Source organism: Varroa destructor, unplaced genomic scaffold (assembly GCF_002443255.2).
Source record: "Varroa destructor unplaced genomic scaffold, Vdes_3.0 BEIS01000001.1, whole genome shotgun sequence".
In the NCBI taxonomy this organism is placed as follows: domain Eukaryota; kingdom Metazoa; phylum Arthropoda; class Arachnida; order Mesostigmata; family Varroidae; genus Varroa; species Varroa destructor.
Genome location: NW_019211454.1, coordinates 67,963,352 through 67,975,928, shown reverse-complemented (window position 1 = coordinate 67,975,928; position 12,577 = coordinate 67,963,352). Strand labels below are relative to the sequence as shown.

The following is a 12,577-nucleotide window of genomic DNA, read 5'->3' as shown; positions in this document are numbered from 1 at the left end:
CAAAATCGTTATATTTGTTGGGCCATTATTAATACAGAATTTTTATTCCGGTATGGCGTTAAAAGCACCTGATAAATTAAACGTCATTGGTACCGTTCCGTTAAGTATGAATACTCCTCATTATATCGTGATATTGTGATGAAAACGTGTTTTTTCGTGTGTGAAAGATAGGTACGACTGCTCTGCTTAATAACGCCTCAACAAAGCGTCCACCGCTACCTATTTCTAGGTGGATTCTTAAATACCTAGGAAAGCTAAATTGAATAAATCGCAACAATCTTGTGAGTAACATAACGGTGCATTAAGATAATGCACGGCAAAACGATCGATATGCCGAGACGGATATAGAACGAGTCAGTGTTTTTTGTCCGATCCACTATGCAATACACGATTACAACTTCGTATTGAAACGTTTTTTTTTAAATCTATGGGATCAAAGCCATCCATAAGACTATCCCCGGGTTTATCTAGCTTATCTCAAGTATAAGCAACTATCTTCAAGGATTTTTCTTTCTGGGCTTTTTATTTTGATAGATTGTTTATAATCAGGCAATATTTTGTAGACAACCACCGCAAAATGAGAACAGAGATTTTTTAGTTCGACTAGAACTATACTCACGCTTTCGCTGCTAAATCGGGTGAATATCATATCCCAGTAATACTAAAAACAGGTCAGCCGCTATACGCCTATTATGGCATCTATACTAAGTATCTAAAATCAGTGAAATTTTTGCACAACAAACTGTAGGAACAACAATATAAGGCAAGGCTCGTCGCGTCGTGTCGTTGGCAAAGCTTTAACCAGCGACCCCTAGCTTTGGTCAGGTCGAAATCGTCCATCTGCATGTTACGCAATAGTAGAGTTCAATTGTCTAGCTCCGTAAAATGTCTTAGTAAGCGTCGCCTTAAAGCTAGTAGAGCTTACGTAATTACGCAACGCTAATTGGATACATTTACATGAAAGTCATTAGCTGAATTGTTGAGAATTTAGCTAGCGTTTTCAGTGTTTACGTCAGAACGTGCATCGATGTCTAACGGCCTGCGCAGCCTTCGACCTTGAACTGCTGTTCAGTGTTGTAAATGTTCATAACGTATGATCTATTTTGATTTCGTAATAGTAGTACCAATGGGTTTGTAGTTGCAAACTAGGCCTTGAGATGTGACACCGCAGCCTTTGATTCCTCTTAATTTGATATAGAGAGCCCTAACGTTGGCAAGGCTCTTGAATCACCAAAACCAGAGTAAAGCACTCGAGAGATGACTATTAAAACCGAATCTATAATGGCGATATGTTGTTATTGCATTCGAACTGTGTTGTTGTGTAAATACTTAACGGAAGTATAATTAGTTCAGGACTGTAATATCTATTAGGTATGGTAAAAATGATCCTTACGAATCACAACGACCTGCACCCATCAGGCGCAGAACAATATACCCTTCCTCTCCGCACATGGGAGCAGGGAAGACAACCAGCAACAGTGACTTTAAATCAACTTCAGGTAGTGATCTAATGAATACTACATATCCGTTTATCTGAATAAAAATCCTAATAGAAATCGCATAGATATGTTTAATGAGGTTTACAAAAAATGTTCCATCTATTTAGATTTAATGTGAAGAAAATTTGAATTTACGGCTGAAACATTATTGTTGTTGCCGTCTGACATCAAAAACAGATAAGTAACGAACCCGATAGGATAAAATATAGGCTTTTAGAAGGTCGCGGCGATACACGTGGCCCAACGGCGGCCTATACGTGGATAGAGTTTGAATTCAACCGGCCACCTTTGCATGCGTGCGTTGATCTGACACGTAGGACTCACGTTACGTGCTTGACCGCGTCAACGATTCGATGAACATCACAAGGATAAACGCGTACTGTTGTAGTATGCAGTACGTCGACGTACGTACACAAAAAAATTCTACGCTTTCGGATTGAGCGCATATCAGGAAGCGGCTGAAAGACGAATGTCTATTTAAGAACCTACCTACTAGCTCTAGAGCGTAAACAAAAAGACAGAGGTGTTGCTGTTGTTATTGGATTAGTGAAGCGTCAGTGCAGAATCGGTTCTATTGCAAATATGCTTACCCCACTACAAATGTGTTTAAAGTTGACAAAAGTTACACCGAACATTGTAAATAAAGTTGAAATCGCAAGTTGACAGAATTGCACTGCATCGTATGTAGACTTTACTACATAAACGGACAGTTACTACTTATCATCCAAATATAAACCGTATTAATTTAGAGATATGCCGAAATGTTCTATAAACATTTATTTTGTATCAACACCTATCTGCTTGCTACTGTTCTTAAGATGACGTCCACAACCATTTTTGAGAGCATATGTCTAAATGGATAATTTAAATCTATTGTCGTAAAACGGCTACTTAAGTCTTGTGTTTATTGATGTGATATTCTACAGTATTTGTACGGAAGCGTAAGAGACGCGAATTTGTAGGCCAAACGTGAAACTACAAAGCTGACTTAACGATAGTGGTGCAACGAATGACTGGGTGATGTTGGTGATGTTTTCGAAGACATTGTACCCTATCCAACAACTTTTGCCATTTTAACAACCGTTTAAAGAAGCATTTTGTTTGTGCATTAGTTCGTTTCGACCTTTTGTCTTACACGTAGATTTTGGGCAACTTGAAATGAGAGCAAACTCTTTACTGAAATGTAAGGAACGCTTTTTTTCTAACTAAATAGTAAAAAAAAATTCTCAAATACAACGTTTATCCTCACAATACAAGGATTGTCTAAACCCAGTAAGAGCGTTTGGTGAATTAACAGACTGTTAATAGTAAAAAAAAAATTAATGAAGATGTAAAAACACTCGACTTTGCAAGTATATCCTCTACTTTGATGTGCTACGCAGAACATTGACGCTTAACAGAGCGGCAATTGCCGACTATTTGGAGAAATATCTTTGTTTTCTGCTAGAGGGCGCAGCGCAATCGTGGCTCCACTTGTACTGTTACATTTAGCATCGAGCGAGGCAGGTGAACTGGAGCGTCCTGCTCACCGAGCAAATCAGAGAGCAGACCCGACGTGTTACCCCCTTCTCTTTGTCGAGGTTGCACCGGTTCATCTACGGGGGCGAGGGGAATGCCCTCGATCAGTGACTGCGTATATAACTGTGCTATCCTGCAGACAACTTTTACTTCATCCGTCGGTGTTACTGCGCATGAGTGACAGGTACGGGCGCATACTTCGCTGCAAAATAATGGCGGCTTTTCAGAGTGAAGATCTAGTTAAGCTGGTGAAAGACAACCCGTGTTTGTACAATAGACGACATGTGCACTACCGTAACAATGAAGCTAAAACTGAATCTTGGAACCAAATTGGAAGCTATTTTGGTCTGTCCGGTCGAGACGTCATGAAAAAGTGGACCAGCATTCGTGATCGATATAAGCGAACGCTTAACAAGGTCAATGTCTCGATAGCATTAGGCACCCATTATGATCACAAATGGAAACTGTATGACACTCTCAATGAAATGCTGTTCGAGAACTATGAAGCGCAAGTTGGTCCTGTTCCAGCGCCCCATACGCAGGATAGCATAACTCTCGCTGAGAGCACCCCTTCACCGCCATCTTCAGTATCGCTCGATGGGCTTTCGCTGTCCCCCAATACGAGCGGCTCTTCGCCACGTCCTGAAGTCATTGTCTTCTCCGACGCAGCTCAACTACGTTCCATCGTATCACCGACATTCGTTGCGACTACGGGATTCGATGAGGTCAAGGAGAACAGGGAAAACTTGCCACGCCCTCAACAAAAACGAAAGATCTGTTCGTCTACCGACAGCTCCGAGGACAGCTACGTTGATAACCTTGTTAAGCTGTTCGGTATAGATTTGGGCAGGAGAATACGAGCGATGCCTGCCGACCAGCAGATGCAGGCTATTAATATTGTACATCAAAGTCTCGTCCAATGTGAGATGGACTTTCTCGCCAAAAAATCTAGAAACAATCTAGCGGAGAATGACGAGACTGTTCTACCAGACGTCAGTACGGATAAAGAAACTAGAAACGAACTCCAAGCATAGACTGGGCAATCGTTTCAATGTGATAATCTTCATGGTTGGACTCGTCTGAGTCAGTTTTAATCATGACGTGATCCGGTGCACACAGCTGGAATACTCTCCATAGAGGAAAACAATACAAGCTTCACTGCCAAGATTTAATGTCACAGTGTGTATGGCGTCATCCTTCTTGTATAACCTGAACATTCAATTGAACAATTTTATTGTTAAAAGATGCTCTGCCGACACAGAGTGTGCCACTGTGTATTTTAGCTGCTCTATCAGCCATAGTATCTCAATTTACGAAACGAATCAGTAATAAATAACTTTCTTTATTCACACAATAATTATACAATGACAATGATTTAATGAGACAATAAAAGCTGAAACTGTATGCACTCTTTGTTTTTATTAGTTTATCTGGAAGAATCTTAGACCGACAGACCCGTTTGCCCGGAAGCGGAAGAAGATCTACGTGGGATCTGCCATAAAAAATCTTCATAAACAAATTCAAAAGAGCATTACCGCCGCCACCCGGCGGATTGAGACAGGAAGCAAACAACCCCTTGCCAATTCAGCTAAAAAAAAAAGAAGACGAAGACACTGTAACGCTCTCCTTACTTTGTTGGACATTAAAGATACTTCAATACGATGAGCTGGGAGCTTATAATGGTCGCACGTCAGGAACGGTAATAGGGCTCGCCAGAATGCTCCCGTCGAGTTCCTGTTGAGCAACCGCTCTTAAAGGAAGCTAGAGCACGTACTGGACGTTACAGCGAGGAAGTTTATACTAGAGAAATAGAAGTGAGGTTTGAATCACTATACGGCGAATCACGTGAGAAGGATTAAGGGAGGGTAGACGAGAAGGGAGATTATTATCTTACATATATCAGTATTATTACTCGATCTTGGTCTACGATATAAACGCCGTATGGTGAGGTGTCGTATCGTCTATCGTCTGTCTCAGATGCTTACAGGACATGGATAGTTTTTGGCATATATGGTAAAAACCGAGAAGGCGGATCTCGATACCTGCGCGCTGTGTGCATCAGGCTGGAGAGACAAAGTAGAGCACATGGCTACAAGATGTGATGCACTGCCAGGAGCCAGAAAAAATCAGGCATATGCCTACATCTACCAGGACATAGTCTCAAAGATGCCCATCTTGCAAACAAAGTGGAACCGTGAATAACGATAATTAGAAAGGATTATGCGCCTAAAGGAGTACAAGCAATGACTCGGAAGAACAAAAAAAAAAAAAAAAAGAAGACTAGACCGCATGAGTTGCGCAGTGGCCATGTGGTGTAGTGCCTTGACAGGAAGTCTAAATTCAACAAAAGTGGTCAATGCAGAGGAGTCAATTGAAGTAATGATAACGCAGTCCCGGAGGACATTCTTGAATGTCGGATGGCCTTTCATTACCAGCTAGAAACACCAAGGTTTAATGAATAGTACCGTATCGAATAAGCCTCGCGCTGCGTGAAGTTAAAATAAAAAAAGATTTGTCTGAGCAAGGAATGACCTAAATCTCATTGTGCAGTGTGAAAAGTAGACTGGTAGGTACTTACCATTATTACATGAACATTAACATATTTTTTTTACCTGCAGACTGGCGTTTGGATTACCTTGAATATAAAGGATCTCAAAGAATTCGGCCGAAATCACGCAAGAAATTAATTTACACACATTAGTAAAATAGGCACATAAGGCTAGAAATAAATATCAGGATGGCCATCTAGTCGGAAGCAGTGTCCAAATGATATCAAAAAATGGCTGGATATAATTACATAAATTTTTCTTAATTACTAGGTTTACGCATTTGAAATCTTATTTGAATGCAATAATAAGGTGTGCTTGTTTAATGGCAACTATTGACTTCAGACTGTTTTTAGCCACTTCTTTTCAACATACATCTGGCCCTAGAATACGAAGGACCCGCAGACTAGCCATGGTAAAAGTTGATACCGCATAAAACCTTTGCCTAATGTGGCATAATACGCCGGAGGTATAACTGGGCTTTTTTTCTTCTTGATGAAACTGGAAGGTCTGTTCACGACGAGGAAATGATCTCGGGCTTTCTTGTATCCCAAATCGTTGAAAAAGTTTGCAAGATAAGTGCTTTCAACAGTGTTATCTACCCCTTCACGTAATTAACAACGTAGTAAAGGATTACTTTGGTGAGCCGTTGATTTCCAGGCGGGGTAACGCCAAATGTTTTCGTTTTAGATACTGTATTACTGCAGATTTAGATACTCCGCTCAACTTTGTTTGCTTTAAAAAGTTTTTTTTCTAACTTAAGTTTTACAACAAGTAAAGAGATTCTAAAGACTAACATGTATTTCTACAATACTAAAACGATTTGAACCCGGTCAGTATCCCGTGTAACCTTTGTGAGTTAATAGATACGAGTTAAAAGCGAAGAATCACAAGAATCTAAAATCACTCGACCCTGAAAGCATATGCTCTAGCCTGGTCTACCGCGGAAGGCCTTTATTTTTGACCGAACAGGACTTAGCAGTGGGCCAGAGGAAAGTCCTTGCTTCCTGCTGGCTGTAGCACGCTTACCCGTAGAATTACTACATTTAACATCGAGGGAACTATATGCACTGGCACCTTCCGCTCATTAAGTACGCTCAACGTGTACAGTACAATAAGATGATGAAGCGGTTTTCCCAAATGACAAAAAAGGTAAAAATAAACTTTAAACAAAGTCTAGATAATCGTCTCAATTCATTTGAGCCAATTCTAATCATGGCCTGATCAGATGAATACAGATTGAATGTTGTGCGTAGCGGAAAAACACACAATCTCAACTGTCAACATTTGATAGTATCTGTGGCTTTATCTTGTTATTATTGCTTTAATATTGCCTAAGAATATCGGCTTTCTTGTACCTCAAATCGGTGAAAAAGCTTTGTAAGATAAGTTGTTTCAGCAAGATGATCTATCTTTCCACTCAGCTAATCATGTGATTCACTCTAGTCAACGGTTGGTATTCAAGGATGGAGGGGTGGGGTATCTCGAATGTGACAAAACTTCACTCGACTCCTCTCTATGGGGGTGCGACAATTCACCAGCAATGGGCAAATATTTCAGAGATGGGCCCAGATGTACGTGAACAAGCAACCAACAACTGGATGAAGGAAACAAGTGAAAGAAAACAAAAAAAAAAAGCCAATCTTATGAAGGTTGTACCTAAAGTATAAAATTTGTAATAAAGACAAATTTACGTAAATACATCTATTTACTTGTTGTTGGTGACATTTTGAAGTTCTTCCCAATTAGATGGCCATTTTGTACCTAACCATCAATGACTTGATCTGATTTAAAAGTCACCGAGTACTCACTAGCAAAGCTGGAATCTAATACTTGACAAAAACATCTGGTACAGACCTAGTCGCGCGTCGGGATTTTCAAAAGCTGAACGCCTGACATTGAGCTAGTTCGGTGCGGCAGAAATTATATATATATATATATATATATATATATATATATACAGCAATGTAGTTAAAAAAAAACTCTTTTCTCAAGTTAGCCAGTAAGTTATCCAAGCGGTAGTGGATGGGATGAGGGACTAGTTTAAAGACACGGTTGGATAGATCTGAATCAACGTAGAACTGAGGCAAACTGCAAATGTGAGGCGTTCGAGTTTAGCAGCGCTGAAACAACGATAGATTTATAATTTGTTCTAGATTAGTCGCTTCTAGCTAGTGCGGCTACTACGACGCATATTGCATAACCGGTGTGAACAGATGAAGTACTATGCATATGGTGAACCGCGTACATTTCTCGATAACTTTGACGCGAGGCGGTGAGGTCGAATGGTTAAAGTAACTTAAAGGAAAAAGTACGCATACTCGACGTCATAGGCGAGTTCCAAATTCAACTTTATACTATGAGCAACGGTTCCTCACGATAGGAAACAGAGGGGTCAGCGCGGCTTAAGTCGCGTCGCGCTGTTGACCAGCTCGTCCAATGTGACTGACTAGGGATTCAAGATAAATCGATGTAATCTCTTGTAAATTAAACGAGAACCACCACCACATGCAGTAAATACTCTCAGGCCACTGAATTCAAAGATTTTTTTGGCAATTTCATGTTTAACTTGGCCAAATCGTTATTGAAGTGTTATCGTTGCATAGTATTACACGAGGTTCAAAGATTCACAGTTAGGTTAAAAACAGCACAAATGCACTTAGTCGGTTTAATCATTTATCAATATGTTATTAATTTAATTACAATTGCAAGCTAGAACACATGTCATGGTCAGCGTCTAACCTCAGGATACATGTATGTATATACATATTGGCTAAATTCGTATATCCGTGCTGTTTTCATTATTTGCCTCTGATGAAAACATTCTAGCTAGTCTAGTACGCATCTAAAATGAATCCACTGGCTTTGACTATATAAAAACCTAATGTTATGTTTGAGAAAGATTATAATCAGTTAAATAATGTCTGGAAAGCTCTGGCTGACGAAAGCCCACCGTTTGTGTTAGGAAAAGCACGGGGTATTTCCATTGTATCTGATCCACAAAAACTTCAATGGTATGAAAGATTTTAAAATCATTTTTTTACTGACGGAAGTGCTACCCGCTAAAATGTGTGGATAAAGCCTTTATTTAGAAGCGCTATAGATCTCTGTCAGCCTTTGCCTATATGTACACACTCAGAGAGCTTAGATGGCCATATTATGGACAGAATGCAGCATTTTACGTGATGCTGTGTAGCGGAAATTTTATATTGCCAAAAATCGTGTTCAGCCAAAGGACTGCATTGTTCAAAGCAAGTGCTCTTGATATCTGTTCCAGCGACAATCGTGCCATTGCGCCTAGTAGTTCTTAACATGCAGTTGCGTGGATTGAATGTTTACGTAGGCTGACGCCAACATCTCTTACATTAACGGTCACGTTCCAACAAGTAGTGATAATAAGAAACCCCAATCCTCTATTATTTAAGGAGCCGTATTCTCTTTGTATAATATGACAAAATGACAAATCCACTTCAAATATTGATACCAAAAGGTCTCAGATCGTATACAAAAAGTATAGACGTACCAAAACATTAACACCACATTATACTCTTGCCCTCCAATGAATGTTAATATATGTGTAGACTCGGGTACTAGTCATCCAAGCACACACATATATATATATATATATATATGTGTGTGGATTTTTTCTTATGCCTTTTACGACTACACCTAAATTAAAACAAATATTTCAAATTTCAACAAATATTCAAATTTTCCGAATGTGTTAGAGGTTTCATTCTTGGAGGTCATACTTATCTACTGTAGTCACCATTCATTGCGATTACAGGTTCGATTCGGGTTCCACACCAGTCAGCAATTATTTTTAGGGTATTCTGTCTTTACGCAATAAAAATTAAGTGTTTGACCCTCATTTCAGTTCTTGGTTTAGCTTACTTTGGTTCAAAATACTAAGACGGTACCTCCTTTTCTACTATGACGATTTTGTTTTACAAACGATAGGTTTTTTTGTTCCAAGAATAGTTAGTGAGAGCGCCCTGGTTGGTCTGCCTAACAAGGTTTGTCCCCGTTTAACTATAAATATATATATATATATATATATATATATCTATTTGAGAATGTACGTTTCGTTCGTGCAGATGATGCGCCGAATCGAACAAGTAGATTCATGGTCCATAATAAATGTTCATGGCTAGAAGCAGATCGATGCTGTGCATGTGTGATGCATATACACAGATAATATTTTCTATAAACTATAGTGAATAGGCCGATCTTATAATAGTAACAAACAGATCTGAACATCCGTTTAAACATCGCTTCCTACGAGCACGACGAGTATTGTGCCATTCGCTTTATCTGTTTCGGTCGATATCGAAAGACGATGGGTAACGAAAACGCCTCTTGGCCGTTTAGCAAATGCAAACATCAAGACAAATTTTAATGGTATTTTACCCTTCTACCAATTTTATCACCTCCGAATCTCTCGTTCACAGAGACGAGGATCAGACTCGGTCTGCGGCTTTGAGCCTCACATGTGCCGTTGATGGCGTTTACTGCATATAACGGAAAGTAGTAATGTATGTCCCGAGAAACGCGGATTACGCCTGAAAACTAATTAGTACGCCTGAGATAAGTAAGCAGAGATGCGACAGCAAGAAGAGAGGCCAATAAACATTTTTGTAGTCTTTCTGCGGCAGATACGTAAAGGGCGGGAGAGGCGTTATATTTGTTTCGGTCTGGGCTCGCCTCTAAAGTTATATTCAGAAGATTCTACTTTTGTTTTAAAAATAACCCAGTTTTGACCCACGTCTTGCCAGTTACAATGAAGCACTATAACAAATTTGCCGCTTGCTTGGGTGAGTTAAGGATCTCCGTAGACCGTTAGACGAGTAAATGTCCGGTATCAGGACCTTGGAGCACAATGCGTGCTGAGAACTTTTTAGTCTCTAAATTACCTTCGGAAGTATATGGTCCGATATACCCCTTGTAAAATATCTAACCCTTTTACGAGTCTCGTGAGGATGACTCAAGCATCCTTCAGCATGAGCGACTTTGTTTCTCATCTTTTCGTCCGTGCTATGTATTAGAGGTCCCTCAGATTGAAAGCTCTCTCGTATCGCGAAACTTGTAGTGCCAATAGTTGACGGGTCTCCAATCGCTTTTCTTTAGTATTGGCATTGCTTGTGAACGATTTTTTGCTCGTGACCCAGGCTATACTGTTCTTTGGTACTATATTTCAATTTTCAAAAAAAAAAAAACGAAAAATGGCCGAAAGTCATTTACTTCGAAGCGCTTAAGAATTAAAGGCGTAAATTAAAATGTTTTAAAATTTGTCCTATGCATAGCAGACGGACAAGTAAGTCAGGCGTCACAACTCTGGTGATGGGTCGGCCTTTAGCCACTAATAAGCGGGCATTTTATTGATTTCATTTGGACTGTACAAAAAAAATACATACAGTGCATCATGAGCAAATCGCTGCTACATTTGTCTGTAGAGAATTTCAGATAAAAGGTCTTCATCTATTTTAACACCGCATCGTCTGCTCCATGAACATCTTGAGTGCAAACTTTTTCCCTGTGTTCTGCAGGAATTCAAATGAAGGTTATGTCAAATTTCAAATGACAGTGAGCGTAAACTAGGATATTTCTTTTGGCAGCTATTTCAAGACTATCAGTATCTCTTAATGTAAATAATGTTTATGTCATAAATAAAACGTTTGCTTGTAAGCCGACTTTATTTTATTTAATTTAATCCTTTGCTTTTTTACCACATGATCGATTCCATGAACAAATAGTTATTCTCATAGATTTTTTTTGATAAAGATTATTTAAATAATCAAGTTACAATAATAACATTAGATGAAGAGAACCAACACAATATGTGCTTACGACAAGCACGTTGAAGCACAAAAAATATTTTAATTAATGGCTAGAATTAATTTCCACAGTTGATCATAGGAAGCTGTGAGCATTTGAGAAAACGTTAACCACAAATGTCTTAACATCGCGCTTTGAAAAAATAACTCATTATACAGAAAAGCACTATGGATAAGTTAGATCATATATTGGTATATAGGCTGATAATACGTGGATTCAAGAGCGAAAAGTTTTTCGTAGTAACTTGCACCAGAGTGAGGCACAATACCCCTTCACCGTAAACGCCAGCACACTCATGTATTCATATGGGTCGGCAGTCTTCGTGCTTGAACAAACTGAAACTCAACAATAACCAGTAAAAAAGCTTGCTGTTTTCTATCACAGAGTTTACTTAACCGATACGTATGTGCCATGACATTATAAAGATATAATCTGACGGACGAATTTTAGTCCTGACAAAAATAGATTTGATTACAACCTATCGACCCATCTATGAAGAATGATTGAGAATAACGATGGTATTAAAAATATAAATGATATTTTGTTGGCCTTCTTTTTGAGTTCGACCGACCAAAATCCTCAAACAGTAAGAACGACGCCTATACGGCCTAATGGCTGTCGGTCGGTATTTCGAAGCGCAGGCCCTCTACCCGGGGTATCAAAGCGTACTCTTTCTTCTATACAGCTTCTACTAGCTTTTTCCTTTTACAGGTTATGATAAGTCAGATGGATATTTACCTTAATGTAAGAAATGATTTATGACTCAGCTATACTATACCTATAAATAATAGATTTATTTCTACAGAAAAATTATATATGCATAAAAAATATACGTTACTTTATTTACACGTTTATTGCAAACGTGAACAAATTACTAAGCTATATCAGGTCAGTTGTCGTCCCATTTGCATATTAAAAAGTCGTTTCTATATATAAATGCGGACCCGACGCATGACGTTAGTCACAAACTTTCTAGAAAAACGGCGTTAAGTAGAAAGGCCGATAGAGGACTGTGACATTATTTGGTTCCGATGATTATGGCCGATTGTTTTACAAACGAGAAAGAAAATCTATTTGATAAACGAAATTCCGTCCGCCTTTTTATCTTGAAATCTGCCATTCCTTGACAGCTGTTGCCTCGCCAAAAGTTGATGCCGCTGAAGCTGGTACTTAGTAAGG

At 39.2% G+C, this 12,577-nt stretch overlaps 1 protein-coding gene across 1 annotated transcript; it reads left to right on the top strand.

Annotated features, from left to right (window-relative positions):
• Positions 1–2,005: 2,005 nt before the first annotated feature.
• Positions 2,006–4,421, top strand: LOC111243147 (uncharacterized). Its single transcript, XM_022788274.2, has one exon. It carries the CDS (start codon positions 3,191–3,193, stop codon positions 4,049–4,051), a length of 861 nt encoding a protein of 286 aa, XP_022644009.1. The 5' UTR covers positions 2,006–3,190; the 3' UTR covers positions 4,052–4,421.
• Positions 4,422–12,577: the final 8,156 nt, after the last annotated feature.